General features: G+C 42.3%; 1 protein-coding gene across 1 annotated transcript in view; it reads right to left on the minus strand.

Annotated features, from left to right (window-relative positions):
• LOC126269044 (serine-rich adhesin for platelets-like) overlaps positions 1-17153 on the minus strand; it is a 342253-nt gene that overhangs the window by 4602 nt on the left and 320498 nt on the right. Inside the window, exon 8 of the mRNA XM_049973961.1 lies at positions 9599-9951. Coding sequence (XP_049829918.1) covers positions 9599-9951 — 353 coding nt within the window. The remainder of the gene's footprint in view (positions 1-9598; positions 9952-17153) is intronic.

A 17153-nucleotide genomic window follows, 5' to 3' on the forward strand; every position in this document is an offset into this window, starting at 1 on the left:
TTTATTCTTTTGATGTACACAGTATACTAGCAGATTTCTCGCATAATTTTGGAAAGTGCTAGCAGCAAAATACTACCAAGAAGCACACCAAACAGGTTGTGTTCTTCCTGTTCTTCAGTTCATTGTGCAGAAGCTTTGTCTGTTCCTGAAAAGTTTCTATTCTGAAACATTCACTGCCTTGTAGCAGCTGCCTTCCCATCATAACTTGTTAACTGTTCTGGGAGGCAAACTCTGACAACTTTATCAGGAAAATCTGCTGAATGGTCGAGTGGATTTTCCTGCTTAGAGCCATACATAATTCTTCTTGTACCTTCAGCTCCCAAAATTTATCTTTCCTGACAATAAACTTTGCTCTTTCTGCTGCCTATTGGGTGATCATCAAGATAGTTTATACATTTCAGAGGAAGCATACAAAATTCACATGATTTGTGGATTGGATCTCCACAAACCCCATATGCATCTTTACTTTTGGCAACCATAGACCTTTAACAATGTAGTTTGCAGTACAAGATTTCTTGTGCACTGTGAAACTTAAAATCACTTTAGGCTTCTTGAAAACATCATAGTGACAATTTGTTCCATCAGTGGATGCTTATTCTGAGGTCTGATAAATCCAGATCTGTTAGACAGTCTTTAGCATGTATTGTGAATGGCTTGGTTACATGTAGCCGATTCCTGAACATCCACTTAAAACGTTTAGCTTCTCTAGCAGTCTAAATGCCACTAATTGAGGCAATGGTAATATTTTCATGGCCTACCTAGCCACAAGGAAGCAACACCATATTTGGAATGCTTTCAAACTTGCTTTATCATGTTCTTCCATCGGTTGTAGATTTATCTGTTCTACAGGAAAATGAATGTCACTCATTTATGATAGCCCAGTTTAGAAATCTGGAAACTCCCTCTAGGGCTACTGAGAATAGATTAGTTGATATGGAAGCTTTTTTCTTAACTCTTCTTTCAATTTTGAATTTATCATATTGTGATGAAGTCTGGTGAATGTCTATTTTGTGAAATTCAAACTGATATACAATTCAAGAGCTGCAAAGATACATACGTATGACATTTTACATTATCCTGCAGAATGGATATTCTGAATCCATTGGGTATGCTATACCTTATGTGAATACTGCGGTGAGTTTCCCTTCAAAGTGTGCTTCAGAACGACAATAAAGAAATCATAGGAATTATCTTGAGCTAGAACTTTCACCCACAGTCAGTTTTACTTAACACACCCATGTTTAAACTCAGTGCACAATCTGGCAAAGGAAGTTGTTCATTCTACAGCTTTTGCACATTCACTTCATGTATGGTTCCACAAAAGTAAATACTCCTTTTCCGACTCTTTACTCATGATACATCAGGCAATATTACTTCAGTGATCAATTCCACTAAAAAAAGTGACAATATGCACAGGCCATTCCTTAACTTCCATTGCTAAACATGGACATACTACTAGATGTTTAATGGACCTCACCTGTTATCCCTTCCAGAAGTGTCTTTATTTTCATCTCCACTGTTTACTTTTCTGATTCATATTCTGCACAAAGAATTAAAGAATACTTCAATAGTCTGCTAATTTTATTGTTTTCACTTGTTTCTCTTGGAAAACTTTCATTGCAACTTCTCATAACCAATCCAAAACATTTAAAAATGGTTTTAATTAATCCACCATATTCCATCATGTCCCTTTTACTGCTTATATGGAACTATTGCCTTGTCTTTAGTGGCTGCCCTGCTCCATTTGAGACGTTCTTTTCTTTCATTTTCACCATACCTGCAACTGCTGTTGGCATAAGGAGCTGTAGGAAACACAAACATTGCCTGCAAAGTACTACAGATTGCATATTATTTGATTTATTACCAGTTTTTCTCATCAGATGAGTGCATCTTCAGATGTTCGTTGTACTGACAGAAATTTAAAGGTTTACATCTGAGTTCAACTTTAAACCTTTAATGTATTGCCATTATGTTTAAAGATGTTCTCATCTGAAGAGCTAAACTGGTACTAAATCAAATAGTATGTAACCTGTGGTGATTTCTCGCTTCATTAATATGTACCTTTTTTAAACAACTCTTTTTCTACCTCATCATTATGTTAGCGTGTTATTGCAAAGATTTAAATTATTTCTGTGGAACAACTTTTGCTTATTTTTAAAATAAGTCCTAGTATTCTGTTGGAGATTCCTTCAGTCTTGTCGTGGCCTTCAGTGTGAAGACAGGTTTTAAACAGCTTTTCATGCTAGTCTATCCTGTGTAAGCATCTTTATCTCCATCTATAATTTTTACCCCCACAGTTCCCTTCGTAACCAAATTGTCAGTTCCTTGATGCCTCACATATGTTGTATCAATCAGTGCAGTCATTAAGTCAAACTGTGAAAATTTTCCTTTTTTTCCAATTCAGCTTAGTACCTTTTCATTAGTTTTGCAGTCTATGACATTCTTCTGGAACACTACATTTGAAAAGCTTGTTTGCTCTTCTTGCCTAAACTGTTTATTCTCCATGTTTCACTTTTGCATAAGACTACACTCCAGATCAGTACTTTCAGAAAAGACTTCATAGCACTGGAATTTATATTTCATATTAACAAATTTATGTTTTTCACAAAGTCCAGGATTGACCTGATGTGATGAGACAGCACTTGCCTCCACTCCCTGAAAATCTGACTTGATGCTGCATGACCACCTTAGTGGGTCAGAAAGTTTTCTTATTGGGAAGGGATACAAAACACTATTTAACTGTCTGAACAGTGATTTTTCTTTGCTGCGTGAATGGAACTGATAAAAATCATCTGTGATGAGCAGTTTTAGTCTTTCAACTAACATTTATTATATTTGTCAGATAATGATTCAAAAATCTAAGTCTATGGTGTATGAAACTTATTAAATTAGTAAAACAAAACTTCAACAGTCATTACCTTCACATATTATACAGAAGTAAAATAATACATTTAGTACATAATGCTGTATAGGGGATCTCCAGTTCGTCAGTGCTGTGGGCCACGTATTACCTTAAACTGGCCCTTAGTGTATATTTGTATAGATTTTGCTGTCTCACAGGTAACATTTTGATAGATGTAATTATTAAGTACATTATTATTTTTAGAAGTTTTGACATTGGCTGGCAACAGGAGAAAAACATAACCAACTGAAAGTACAATGTCACTTTAAAGATTTTAGAGTCCAGAGGCAACTCACACTTTCAGATAGGGGGTGAATATTGGTGAACAGCCAAATAGTGTTGAGATTTGACATTACATATGTCTAGATACAATTGCTACTAGTCAACATCTATTGGATTTTCTGGCTTTTTTCAATCTAATTCTGAATTAACAGATATGTCTGTGTAGCAGGCAGCATCCATAATTGGTCTGCAATGATCATAATTATTTTCTTTCAAGAAGAGGGTGGGGGAGTGGGCCAGCTGTCATTCCTTACCTATTGCTTTGTACTTCCTTGAACAGCTGCATTTCATAAATGTCTGGAAGGGAAATTCAGATCCACATTGTATGATTCCCTTAATTCTCACTAAGATGCGAATAATGTATCTTCATCCAGTTCTTAACATTGCCATTTTTAACTGTCTTACATGAAATATTTAAGTATTTGATAGCTTTAGAGTTCAGCTTTAAATCAACAGTTACTTCAAATGAAGAATAAACCAAAGCCTTGTTTCTGAAGTCAGGTTGCTAGTATTAAATGGCAGGGGTGGTGCTTACTTAATTTGCTTCTCTGTAATCCCTGTGTGAATCAGTTTGTATGGCAAAGTCTTTAGGCTGCTGTCAGGCTGAGCATGCGATTGAACCACATGGCTGATTAGTCTCTCTGTCAATGCTGTGTTGGCACATAGAGTTGGAAGTGGATACTGATGAGGCTTTTTGCTGTGTCACTGAGTATGGATGCCAATGGAAGTAGGACTCATGGGAACTACTCATTAATTGAAGGATGTGGTTCGGACACATGGGAGAGCATATTGGGTGGACTTGGCCTTAATTTGAGCACCTATCTATGGTGGGGTTGAAGGAGATGTAAGCTAATGCACTGCCACCCTTTTAAAAATTTCCAATCCACTTAAGATTTAGTGTGTATGGAGTACATCAAATGATTAAATTTACAGATCAAAAGCGTAAGCAGTTCTGAAGTACCAGATATCAACCCATACTCAAACACCCATATTAGTATGTGGTGTAGACTCCACAGGTGGCACGGCATGTGCTGACACTGGCTCCAGTCAGTCATCCAGTTGATGAATACTGTCTTGGAATACATTATGCCATGCCTGCTCGACATGTTCATGTAGTTCAATAAGAGTTGTTGGATGGTGAGTTGAACATGACACTTCTCATCTCATTGTACTCCACATGTTCAATTGGAGGCAAGTCCAGAGATCATGTTGGCTGAGAAAATTGATGCATGTCTTGCAAAGCTCATTGTGTTCCATGGGCAGTGTGTGCGTGGACAATACGTCACCTTCCTGTTGCAAGAATGGCAAAAGATGGGTCTGACAACATTCTACACGTAGTGAGTGCTGGTTAGTGTCCCCTCCCGAAACTCCAAAGATAAAGAGTTTCAGCTTCTCACCCCAGACCATAAGGCCTAGAATGGGACCAGTGTGTCTTGTATAAATGCAGTTTATGAGACAGTGCTCACTGTGTCTATACTGTATGGGTAAATTTCCATCACTTGCATGCAGGCAGAATCTGCTTTCATTGCTGAAGACCACGCCATGCCACTTCATCTTCCAAGTGATCCTCTGTTGGCACCAGTCAAGCCATGCATGACAATGCTGTGGCTTGAGTGGAAGATAGGTTGGCAGGCAACACTGAAACCATTATCACTAATCTAATCTTCTATCTCCCAGGTAGAATATGCCATCATCAGATCAAAATCGACATTGTCTTTCCAGGTATAGTAATTTTTGCTGGTAGTATGTCCCTAGAAGTCAGTCAGTGTCGTGGCTAATGGGGGCTAGCTGAAGCTACAAGTAAAGAAGGTACTAGACTGGAACTGAAAGTTTTCCCACAGTGCCAACCTAGCTTGACTTTCCTGAGCGAATTTTCACTCCACAGCAAAGTGTGGGCAATTTGAAACTTCCTGGTAGATTAATACTGTGCGCCTGACCGAACATAGGACCTTTGCCTTTCACAGAAAAGTGTTCCAGTGACTGAGCTATCCAAACACGAGTCATTACCAGTCCTCACAGCTTTACTTCTGGCAGTACCATCCTCTCCTGCATTCCGAACGTCACGTGCAAGATGTGCATGAGAACTCCTACGAAGTTTGGAAGGTGGGAGATGTTCTGGTGTAAGTAAAGCTTTGAGGGTGGGTCCTGAGTCATGCTTGCATAGCTCAGTTGGTAGAGGAGTTGCCTGCAAAAGGCAAAGGTCTCCGGCTCGAGTCTCGGCCCGGCACACGGTTTTAATCTACCTGGATATTCCTAGGCTGATTTTGTCAGTAGACAGTAACAAGTTTAACATGCCGTCTGCTTTTCTATAGGGAAGTGGATGTGACACATGAAACAGACCATAATGAAGGTAACACTGAAGAATAGCAATAATTCTTTGTATGCTACAATGTACGCTGACGTGACGAAAGTTGTGGGATGGCGAATGCATGTATATAGGTGGCAGTGGTGTCGCATACACAAGGTATAAAAGGGCAGTGAATTGGCAGAGCTGTCATTCCTCAGCAGAGGAGTTTTGCTAATCCGCCAGCAGAGTGTGTTATTTTCTCTTACAGGTCATACCAGCATGGACAATTCGACAAGTATGTTAATGTATTTTTCTTTTCTCTTCCACAGGAACCGCAGGAATGACAAATCTGTCTAGACTGCACCATTCTCGAGCCAAGGATCAGCTCGTCTTTACAGCGTGAGCGTGAGCGTGAGGGCTGTCATTTGTAGTCATGTGACTCATGTGAAAGGTCCCGATGTGGTTGTGGCCACAGAACCAGAATTAACAGACTTTGAACTCAGAATGGTAGTTGAAGCTAAACACATGGGACATTCCATTTCGGAAATTGTTAGGGAATACAGTACTCCAAGATTCATAGTGTTAAGAGTGCACCGAGAATTCCAAATTTCGGGCATTATCTCTTACTGTGGGGAATGCAGTGGCCGACGGCATTCACTTAGCGACTGAGAACAGCTGCGTTCCTGTAGAGCTGTCAGTGCTAACAGACAAGCAACGCTACCTGAAATAACTGTATAAATCAGTGTGAAACGGACGACCAACGTATCCGTTAGGATAGTATGGCGAAATTTTGCGTTAATGGGCTATAGCAGCAGACATCCGAAGCAAGTGCCTCTTCTAACACCACGACATCACCTGCAGCCCACCTCTTGGGCTTGTGATCATATCGGTTCGACACTAGACGACTGTAAAACTGTGGCCTGATCAAATGACTCCCGATTTTAGTCACTAAGCGCTGATGTTAAGGTTCGAATGTGGCGCAGACCCCACGAATCCAGGGACCCAAGTTGTCAACAAGGCACTGTGCCAGTCAGTCATGGCTCCATAATGGTGTGGACCGCGTTTACATGGTCCAACTGAACTGATCATTCACTCGAAATGGTCAAGTTCGGCTTCTTGGAGACAGTCTGCAGCCATGGATAATAGTCTTGACGTTCCCAAACTACGATGCGCCATGTCACCACTCACAGTTGTTTGCGGTTAGTTTGGACAATTCGAGTGAATAATTTGGCCACCCATATCATCATTATCATCATCATTTAAGACTGATTATGCCTTTCAGCGTTCAGTTTGGAGCATAGTCCCCCTTATAAAATTCCTCCATGATCCCCTATTCAGTAGTAACATTGGTACGTCTCCTGATGTTAAACCTATTACTTCAAAATCATTCGTAACCGAATCCAGGTACCTTCTCCTTGGTCTGCCCCGGCTCCTCCTACCCTCTACTGCTGAACCCATGAGACTCTTGGGTAACCTTTCTTTTCCCGTGCGTGTAACATGACCCCACCATCTAAGTCTGTTCGCCCTGACTGCTACATCTATAGAGTTCATTCCCAGTTTTTCTTTGATTTCCTCATTGTGGACACCCTCCTGCCATTGTTCCCATCTACTAGTACCTGCAATCATCCTAACGACTTTCATATCCGTAACCTCAACCTTATTGATAAGGTTTCGCTGCCATACAACAAAGTTGGTCGAAAGATTGAACGTTGCACAGATAACTTAGTCTTGGTACTGACTTCCTTCTTGCAGAAGAGAGTAGATCGTAGCTGAGCGCTCACTGCGTTGGCTTTGCTACACCTTGCTTCCAGTTCTTTCACTATGTTGCCATCCTGTGAGAATATGCATCCTAAGTACTTGAAACCGTCCACCTGTTCTAACTTTGTGCCTCCTATTTGGCACTCAATCCGTTTATATTTCTTTCCCACTGACATTACTTTCGATTTGGAAATGCTAATCTTCATACCATAGTCCTTGCATTTCTGATCTAGCTCTGAAATATTACTTTGCAAACTTTCAATCGAATCTGCCATCACAACTAAGTCATCCGCATATGCAAGACTGCTTATTTTGTGTTCACATATCTTGATCTCACCCAGCCAGTCTATTGTTTTCAACATATGATCCATAAATAATATAAACAACAGTGGAGACAGGTTGCAGCCTTGTCTTACCCCTGAAACTACTCTGAACCATGAACTCAATTTACCGTCAACTCTAACTGCTGCCTGACTATCCATGTAAAGACCTTTAATTCCTTGCAAAAGTTTGCCTCCTATTCCATAATCTCGTAGAACAGACAATAACTTCCTCCAAGGAACCCGGTCATATGCCTTTTCTAGATCTATAAAGCATAAATACAGTTCCCTGTTCCACTCATAACATTTCTCCATTATTTGCCGTAAACTAAAGATCTGGTTCTGACAACCTCTAAGAGGCTTAAACCCACACTGATTTTCATCCAATTGGTCCTCGACTAATACTCGCACTTTCCTTTCAACAATACCTGAGAAGATTTTACCCACAACGCTGATTAAAGAGATACCTCTGTAGTTGTTACAATCTTTTCTGTTTCCATGTTTAAAGATTGGTGTGATTACTGCTTTCGTCCAGTATGATGGAACCTGTCCCGACTCCCACTCCATTTCAATTATCCTGTGTAGCCATTTAAGACCTGACATGCCACAGTATTTGATGAGTTCCGACTTAATTTCATCCACCCCAGCCGCTTTATTGCACTGCAATCTATTGACCATTTTCTCCACTTCCTCAAATGTGATCCTATTTCCATCAACATTCCTACCCCATTGTACATCGAAATCTGAAACACTACTGATCGTATTTTCACCTACATTGAGAAACTCTTCAAATTATCCCCTCCAACTGCCCAAGGCATCAACAGGATTCACCAGCAGTTTTCTTGACCTGTCCAAAATACTTGTCATTTCCTTCTTACCTCCCTTTCGGAGACTGCTAATTACACTCCAGAATGGTTTTCCAGCAGCCACCCAGATAGCCGACATAAATCCCACTGAATATTTGTGGGACATAATCGAGAGGTCAGTTCGTGCTCGACTTCCTACACTGGCAACACTTTACGGATGGCTATAGACGCGGAATTGCTCAATATTTCTGCGGGGGACTTCCAGCAGCTTTTTGAGTCCATAGTGTACAGGGTGTTACAAAAACGTACGGCCAAACTTTCAGGAAACATTCCTCACACACAAATAAAGGAAAGATGTTATGTGGACATGTGTCCGGAAACGCTTAATTTCCATGTTAGAGCTCATTTTAGTTTCGTCCACCTACGCTCAATGGAGCACGTTATCATGATTTCATACGGGATACTCTACCCGTGCTACTAGAACATGTGCCTTTACTAGTACGACACAACATGTGGTTCATGCACGATGGAGCTCCTGAACATTTCAGTCGAAGTGTTCGTACGCTTCTCAAAAGCAGATTCGGTGACCGATGGATTGGTAGAGGCGGACCACAATTCCATGGTCTCCACGCTCTCCTGACCTCAACCCTCTTGACTTTCATATGTGGGGCATTTGAAAGCTCTTGTCTACGCAACCCCGGTACCAAATGTAGAGACTCTTCGTGCTTGTATTGTGGACGGCTGTGATACAATACGCCGTTCTCCAGGGCTGCATCAAGGATTCCATGCGACGGAGGGCGGATGCATGTATCCTCGCTAACGGTGGACATTTTGACCATTTCCTGTAACAAAGTGTTTAAAGTCATGCTGTTACGTTCTGTTGCTGTGTGTTTCCATTCCATGATTAATGTGATTTGAAGAGAAGTAATAAAATGAGCTCTAACACGGAAAGTAAGCGTTTCCGGACATATGTCCACATAACATATTTTCTTTCTTTGTGTGTGAGGAATGTTTCCTGAAAGTTTGGCCGTACCTTTTTGTAAAACCCCGTATAGAGTTACTGCACTAGGGAAGTCCGACGCGACATTAGTCGGCATGCAACGACATTTATCACCTCAGTGTATGCTGGGCTGAGGTCGGTAGAGAAAATAAACGAGTGGTTGTCAGTTCAAAGTTGTACTCCGTCTCGCGACACTGTCAGCCAGCGCTCGGAGCGACTTACAGGAGCAGGCGGGCAACTGACCTCGGCGTGCGCAGAGTGCCCCGCGCAGGTGGAGAGCTGTGTGGCGGCGAGCACGTCGGCGAGGTGGAGGTCTGCGAGGCCGCCGCTGAGCCCGCGCAGGTCGGCGCGCCCCCGCGTCAGCAGGTCGCGCAGGCCGAGGCGGCGCAGCGCCGCCGTCGCGTTGAGCAGCGAGCGGTGCGCGAAGCGCGGGGCCTGCAGCTGCAGCCCGCGGCGCGGCGCCGCGCAGCGCAGCGCGCGCGCCCAGCCCTCCGGCGTCAGCAGGCGGCGCTCCAGCGCCGACAGCCCGTCGCCCGGCGCCACCTGCCCCTGCTGGCCCGGCAGCGCCAGCACCACACTCACCGGCGTGTCCGCGCCTGCGCCACACACACCACCAAACGGCCCACATCACAGCTCTGCCGCGTAACCGGCTGACGGTGCAAATGGCCGAAAGCGGCATCTTGTGATGTTAAACATTGGAGAGCAAAATTCCTATAGAGGCCTTCAGAACAACTGGATTGAAACAAGGATGCTGTCTGCCTCCCATACTCTTTTAAAATACACAATATCGCCCAAAACTATTATGTATTTATGGAAAAACAAATTTAAGTGAAATAGTTTAATTATTAAATCTTTATAACGTTTCTTTAATTTTCTTGCTTATATTACACTACTGGCCATTAAAAATGCTACACCACGAAGATGACGTGCTACAGACGCGAAATTTAACCGACAGGAAGAAGATGCTGTGATACGCAAATGATTAGCTTTTCAGAGCATTCAGACGAGGTTAGCGCCGGTGGCGACACCTACAACGTGCTGACATGAGGAAAGTTTCCAACCGATTTCTCACACACAAACAGCAGTTGACCGGCGTTGCCTGCTGGAACGTTGTTGTGATGCCTCGTGTAAGGAGGAGAAATCCGTACCATCACGTTTCTGACTTTGACAACACATGGGGACGTTTGCAAGACAACAACCATCTGCACGAACAGTTCGACGACGTTTGCAGCAGCATGGACTATCAGCTCGGAGACCGTGGCTGTGGTTACCCTTGACGCTGCAACACAGACAGGAGCGCCTGCGATGGTGTACTCAACGACGAACCTGGGTGCCGAATGGCAAAACGTCATTTTTTCGAATGAATCCAGGTTCTGTTCACAGCATCACGATGGTCACATCCGTGTTTGGCGACATCGCGGTGAACGCACACTGAAGTATTTATCATCGCCATACTGGCGTGTCACACGGCGTGATTGTATAAGGTGCCATTGTTTACACGTCTCGGTCACCTCTTGTTCGCATTGACGGCACTTTGAACAGTGGACGTTATATTTCAGATGTGTTACGACCCGTGGCTCTACCCTACATTCGACTCCTGCGAAACCCTACATTTCAGCAGGATAATACACGACTGCATGTTGCAGGTCTTGTACGGGCCTTTCTGGATACAGAAAAAGTTCGACTGCTGCCCTGGCCAGCACATTCTCCAGATTTCTCACCAAGTGAAAACGCCTGGTCAATGGTGGCCGAGCAACTGGCTCTTCACAATACGCCAGTCACTACTTTTGATGAACTGTGGTACTGCGTTGAAGCTGTATGGGCAGCTGTACCTGTACACGCCATCCAAGCTCTGTTTGACTCAATGCCCAGGTGTATCAAGCCTGTTATTACGGCCAGAGATGGCTGTTCTGGGTACTGATTCCTCAGGATCTATCCACCCAAATTGCGTGAAAATGTAATCACGCGTCCGTTCAAGTATAATATATTTATCCAATAAATACCCGTTTATCATCTGCATTTCTTCTTGGTGTAGCAATTTTAATGGCCAGTAGTGTACACAGTTCCGACCTTTGCATCAATAATAAAACACAAATGAACAATTATATAGACTCAAAAGTACTTCATTAAAACAAAATAGAAGAAAAACAATACTTGATTGCATAGGCCTTTGCATGTATTACCACAGCACATCTGGATGGCACAGAACCAATAAGTTTGGCTAGTTGCGCCTGAGAAATCGTTTTACATTGTTCACACGATTGTTTGTAGAAAGCCTCCTTATTGGTGCACTTCGTTGGCGAGCTCATCTCTCCAGCTCGCCCCAAAGATGTTCTATGGCGTTTAAATGTGGACTTTGGCTTGGGCATTCAAATACCTTTACTTTGTGCTGCTTCAAAACTGTGTTCACGGGGCCAGAAGTGTGCATCGGATAGTTTTTGCGCTAGAATTTCCAATTGCGAGGCGTATTTCATGTTCTGTGAGGCACAGACGTTAAAGTAACCTCTGGCGTCCCGCAGGGGAGTGTTATGGGACAATTGCTTTCACAATATATATAAATGGCCTAGTATATAGGGTGGGAAGTTCCATGCGGCTTTTCGCGGATGATGCTGTAGTATACAGAGAAGTTGCAGCATTAGAAAATTGCAGCGAAATGCAGGAAGATCTGCAGCGGATAGGCACTTGGTGCAGGGAGTGGCAACTGACACTTAACATAGACAAATGTAATGTATTGCGAATACATAGAAAGAAGGATCCTGTGTTGTATGATTATATGATAGCGGAAGAAACACTGGTAGCAGTTACTTCTGTAAAATATCTGGGAGTATGCGTACGGAACGATTTGAAGTGGAATGATCATATAAAATTAATTGTTGGTAATGCGGGTGTCAGGTTGAGATTCATTAGGAGAGTCCTTAGAAAATGTAGTCCATCAACAAAGGAGGTGGCTTACAAAACACTCTTGACATATACTTGAGTATTGCTCATCAGTGTGGTATCCATACCAGGTCGGGTTGACAGAGGAGATAGAGAAGATCCAAAGAAGAGCAGCGCGTTTCGTCACAGGGTTACTTTATAAGCGTGATAGTGTTCCGGAGACGTTCTGATCAGCGTATGGTGTATTAATATTTCATCATACTTGAGAGTATGCACTACCTCACGCATTTCGACGAGAGGACCTATACCCACTTTGTGAGAAACAGCCCCGCGTTATGATAGCTTCTCCTCTGGGCTTTATGCTGGGTACTTGGTACTGTCTGTCGCTCCTCTCGTTTATCAGCTGTTGAACGTACTGTATCTGGTCTGAGCACAAGAGATTAAACTTGCTTTCAATATTCCATAGAATTTTTGACCAGTCTTCAGTGGCACATGATGCTTACTTCTTAGCAAACTGTATTCTGGCCTTGCTATTTTTTTGCACTTATCATAGGTTTTCGAGTGGAACGCCTACTAATGAGGTCTGTGGCTGTGAAGCGACGTTTAACAGTCGAAACATGGACCTTCACCCCCTGTTTACCCGTAGATCATCACGTATTGCCTGAGCTGATTTTTTGGGATCTACCAATGATTGCCATCGGATGATCCTATCTTCTTTTTCGGTGGTTTTTCGGGACCGACCACTTCGTGCACTGCTTTTTCTCGTCCTCTTTCTTTTCTGAAGACAGCCTCAGACATTCACGACCTATTCTGAGATGCCAATCAAGGACTGAACTTCGCCTTGATTTAGTGCTATTAACACAGCTTGTCTGAAATCTACTGTTCATTCCTCAGTTTTAGGCAGTGCGACATTTGGTATGCTATTTCAAGTCTACACATTCGTTCCATAAGTTCTTCCTTGTCCAGTACGTTTTTCATACTGACCTCAACCAGGTACTTAATCGAATCCTGGTAGTTTCTAAGTCGTTGACAGAATAGCTATATTATCAGCAGAGGGTAGATAGTGTACCATGATTCCCTGGGATCCAGTTCCCATTTTCATCAGGTTATAATCTGTTTCCATAAGTTTCGTTCTGATGATTTTTTCAAGTAGACAGTAGTAAAGCATTAGAGACAGCCTATCACTTTGACTCTTGTTTGAATATCAAAGGAATCTAATATGCATCCTAGAAAATTTATCATGGAGTTTATATACACCAGTGTGCAAAACTTATGGAATGATGTGTCACTTCCAAGTAACATAGAACAATGAAACGTGAGCCATACATAGAACTGCTGCAATATAGTATAGAAGGTAACTGAAGGAAATACGCAATGAGATGGACAGAAATAACGCTTTTATTCAGAGACAATAATGACACTGAACTCACCGAGATTCGTGATGGTCACCTGGAAATTACAACAGGCTGGGCATGGCTCTTCAGAGGGTGTGTGATCACCACATAAGGCTGACAAGGACTTTTTGTCACAGGGCATTCCACTTTTCCACCAGTGTGGTTGACAATGGCTGGATGGTTGTTGGCGCATGTGGACGTGCTGCAATACAACTGCCCAACACATCCCTGATGTGCTCTACGTATGGACTTTAACTCGAGGGAATGGGCACGCCAGTCCATTCGATGAATATTCACTAGTTCCAAGAATTGCTTCACGTGCGCAGTTTGACGCTGTCGTGCATTCTCATCCATAAAAATGAAGTCATGACGGAATGCATCCCTGAAAAGACGTGCATGGGGGAGGAGTACAGTGTCACAATAGCATTGATCAGTGAGCATACCATGTTCAAAGGTTTGGACGTCTAGCACACTTATGCAACATTACGCCTCCCCACGCCTAGATCATCAAAACAATCATGTGTGACAATGTTCATGAGGGCATTATGTGTTGCCACCTCATGCCATAAGGAGGTATGTCTAGCATGGGTATATCCACCTGGATATGTTTGAACACTTTACACTCACTGGTCAAAGTACTGTACACCGTGCGTCTTTTCGGAGGTGGATTCGGCCCTGACTTCATTTTTATTGATGGCATTGCGCGACCACATTGAACTGCGCAGTGGAGGAGCTCTCGGAACGAGAGGATACTCGGCCTTCCCCTTCCTTTGTCTTACATCCCATTGAGCACGAGATGCGTTGGGAGACTATTGCAGCACGTCCATATCCACCAACAACCGTCCATCTGTTATCAGCCGTGCTAGTGTGTAACACCATAGCTCTAATCCTGTACTGATTTATTTTGCCTTTTATTTTGTTTAATGTTATAAAGTTGAGTTTCTGTAAATGTTGTTGGACTGAATTGATATCATGAGAGTGTTTATTCTTTTCTCTGCTGAAAACTTTGATGTCTTTTATAGTGTAGGAAGTCTAATCTCTGTAATATGCACAATATGAGCAAATGATATGTCTTGTCTTTCTCACAAAATCTCTTGGATTATCTTTGAGGTTGAATAATTTTGTTTAAATAATTTTTTGTAGAAATGTCAATATGTGCAAGTGTTCTGTTTTATTTAATATGTTTGGTTGCTGTTATGTAAACTGCTGACCTTCACTCAGGGTTCTTAATTATTTTGTATGTAAAAGGTGGTGTCGTTTGCCTCAGGAACGGAACTGTGTAGCGTGCGCAAAATGTGGTGGGCATGGATAGAAAGGTGGAACCAAGAGTCAGTCGGGGACGAGCTACCAAACTGCCAACAGCTTATGTAAAAGTCATGTATTGTGCTGGTGCCAAGATAGGCTTTTCGTGCCGTTTTCCAATGTGCCAAAGCCTCGGATGGATGGATTTGTAAGCTAGCTGAGATTATGTTGGAATTGATATCCATCATCGCCACCAAGAAATGACAGAGTCCAACAATTCTACCTGCAAATCCATCTTCCAACATGCACTCACCACCACATTGCGCAATCACTGTAATGGAACAGAAGAACTATAGTAATGTATAGTGAAGCATCAGCTCACTGGATGTGTTAGTGAGCTCAAATATAAGGTAAATCGTAGCTGAATTTATGTACCTACCTTGAATTTTTCCTTATCACAACACCTCTCAGGTTCCTCTCCGTTTGAACTATGATTATCGACTGTCCTTGTTGTGGAAAAAATGAAAGTCTCAAAGCCAAACAGTTAATTAAATAATGTTGTTTGATCTTTGGTAAGAAGGAAGTATTCAGATTTATTGTGAATTTGGTAAAATTGTGGGAGGTAGTAAATGTAGCTTTGTGAAAGCCTCCCAGTGATTGAAACAGTCCAATTTAAAGTTTCGTGGACTTTCAAAGTTACCTATTTAATCATTGACTTGAAAGCAGAAGACTTTGGTAATAAAGACAAGCAATAAGCGATCTTGAGGTTAGTTCCAAAAGTAAATATTACTAAAGTTTGGCTTGAGATGGTCTTCTTAATAAAGGATTTGCTGTTACTTTTAAAATTTAATAGTTCTTCAAACTGAGGCTTATAAAGTTCTGCTTAGTTAATGGTTATGGCGCTGCCTGTTGTTAATTGTAAAAGGTGTGTCAGTTTCTTACAACTATGTCAATATTGTGTCTCACTGCAGTTAAAGTGGTAAACTATGTTTGTGGAAAGTTATATACTCATGTTTGCTAAGTGCTTGACCCTTGTGTATTGAAAGTACATATTAATAATGTAATAGGATCCACAGTTTGTCTATTGTGCTTATGCTACGTAACAAGTAACAGAAAGAGCACTATCTATGATAACAGTAGCTTCTTTTATTTAAAGGTCTGTGAGAAATAATTTGCTAGTGAAATTTTTTTTTCCATGTCAGATTGAAAATTAATTGGTAAAAGAAATACTGAACCTAAGTCCATTTTATGGTTCTACAGTGAATATTCATAGTAATATTATTGAGACCATTCAGTTTGACCAAGCCTTGAAGGTAAAAGTGTACGTCATGTTCTGTTACCATTATGCAAATAGCCTTGTTCTCCTATAACTGTTAGCACTTTCTTTAACGTCAATGTCTGCTAGTGACAGAGTTCATTGCACTCTCATGTGATAAAGTATAGGCTGTGTCTGTCCATTAAAGTTACTCATATCTATTTTCTTCAATATTACTCATTCTCATGCCTAACTAGGCTGGCAAATGTTTTATTATCATTTGGACACAGTGGATAGGTAAATTATTGTTTGTTACTGTTTAAATATTTACGTAATTCTGACTCTGACTTCCGATAAGCAACCTCCGTTAGCAGAATGAGATTTTCACTCTGCAGCGGAGTGTGCGCTGATATGAAACTTCCTGGCAGATTCTGGTCAAAGAAAAGGAAAGGAAAAAGGAAAAGCAAAAAGAAATAAAATCAGCGTAATCTGCGACGCGCCCTCCCATCCGCGGAGGTCAGAAGTAGAGTAGATCGTAGGCGGTTGAAACTCAGACACCGCCGGGCGAGGAGGGGTAGGTGCCCTCCGAGCCAGGCACCCCCCAACTCAGTGGAGGTCTAACAAAGACCTCTCGAAGATAGTTAGCAAATAATCTCCTGTAACGTGGCGTGTTTTCGAGAGCTGCATGGGCTGTTCGTAAATAGGTCCAGAAGTCGAGGCGGGATTTAGGTCCCTCATGAAAGAGATAAGCGACCGGCCACCCTTTCACCCACGTAATAGCATGACATTTGGCGGCGGGAAAATGTCGGTCGTCTGGGTATAGAAACATTCGAGGTTCGATTGTGTCTGGTGGCACCCGGAGATAGCAGGCAATGATTTGCTGCACGAAGCGCCATACATCTTGCGATGAGGCGCACGTCAGACGGTGTTCATCAGTGTCCAGTTGCTGGCAAAGGAGACAAAGAGGGGATGCTGACAAGCCAATGTTGTGCAGTCGCGGCTTCGTGGCAAATTTCCTGTTGACTATGTG

This window comes from Schistocerca gregaria, chromosome 1, assembly GCF_023897955.1.
Source record: "Schistocerca gregaria isolate iqSchGreg1 chromosome 1, iqSchGreg1.2, whole genome shotgun sequence".
NCBI classification, from domain to species: domain Eukaryota; kingdom Metazoa; phylum Arthropoda; class Insecta; order Orthoptera; family Acrididae; genus Schistocerca; species Schistocerca gregaria.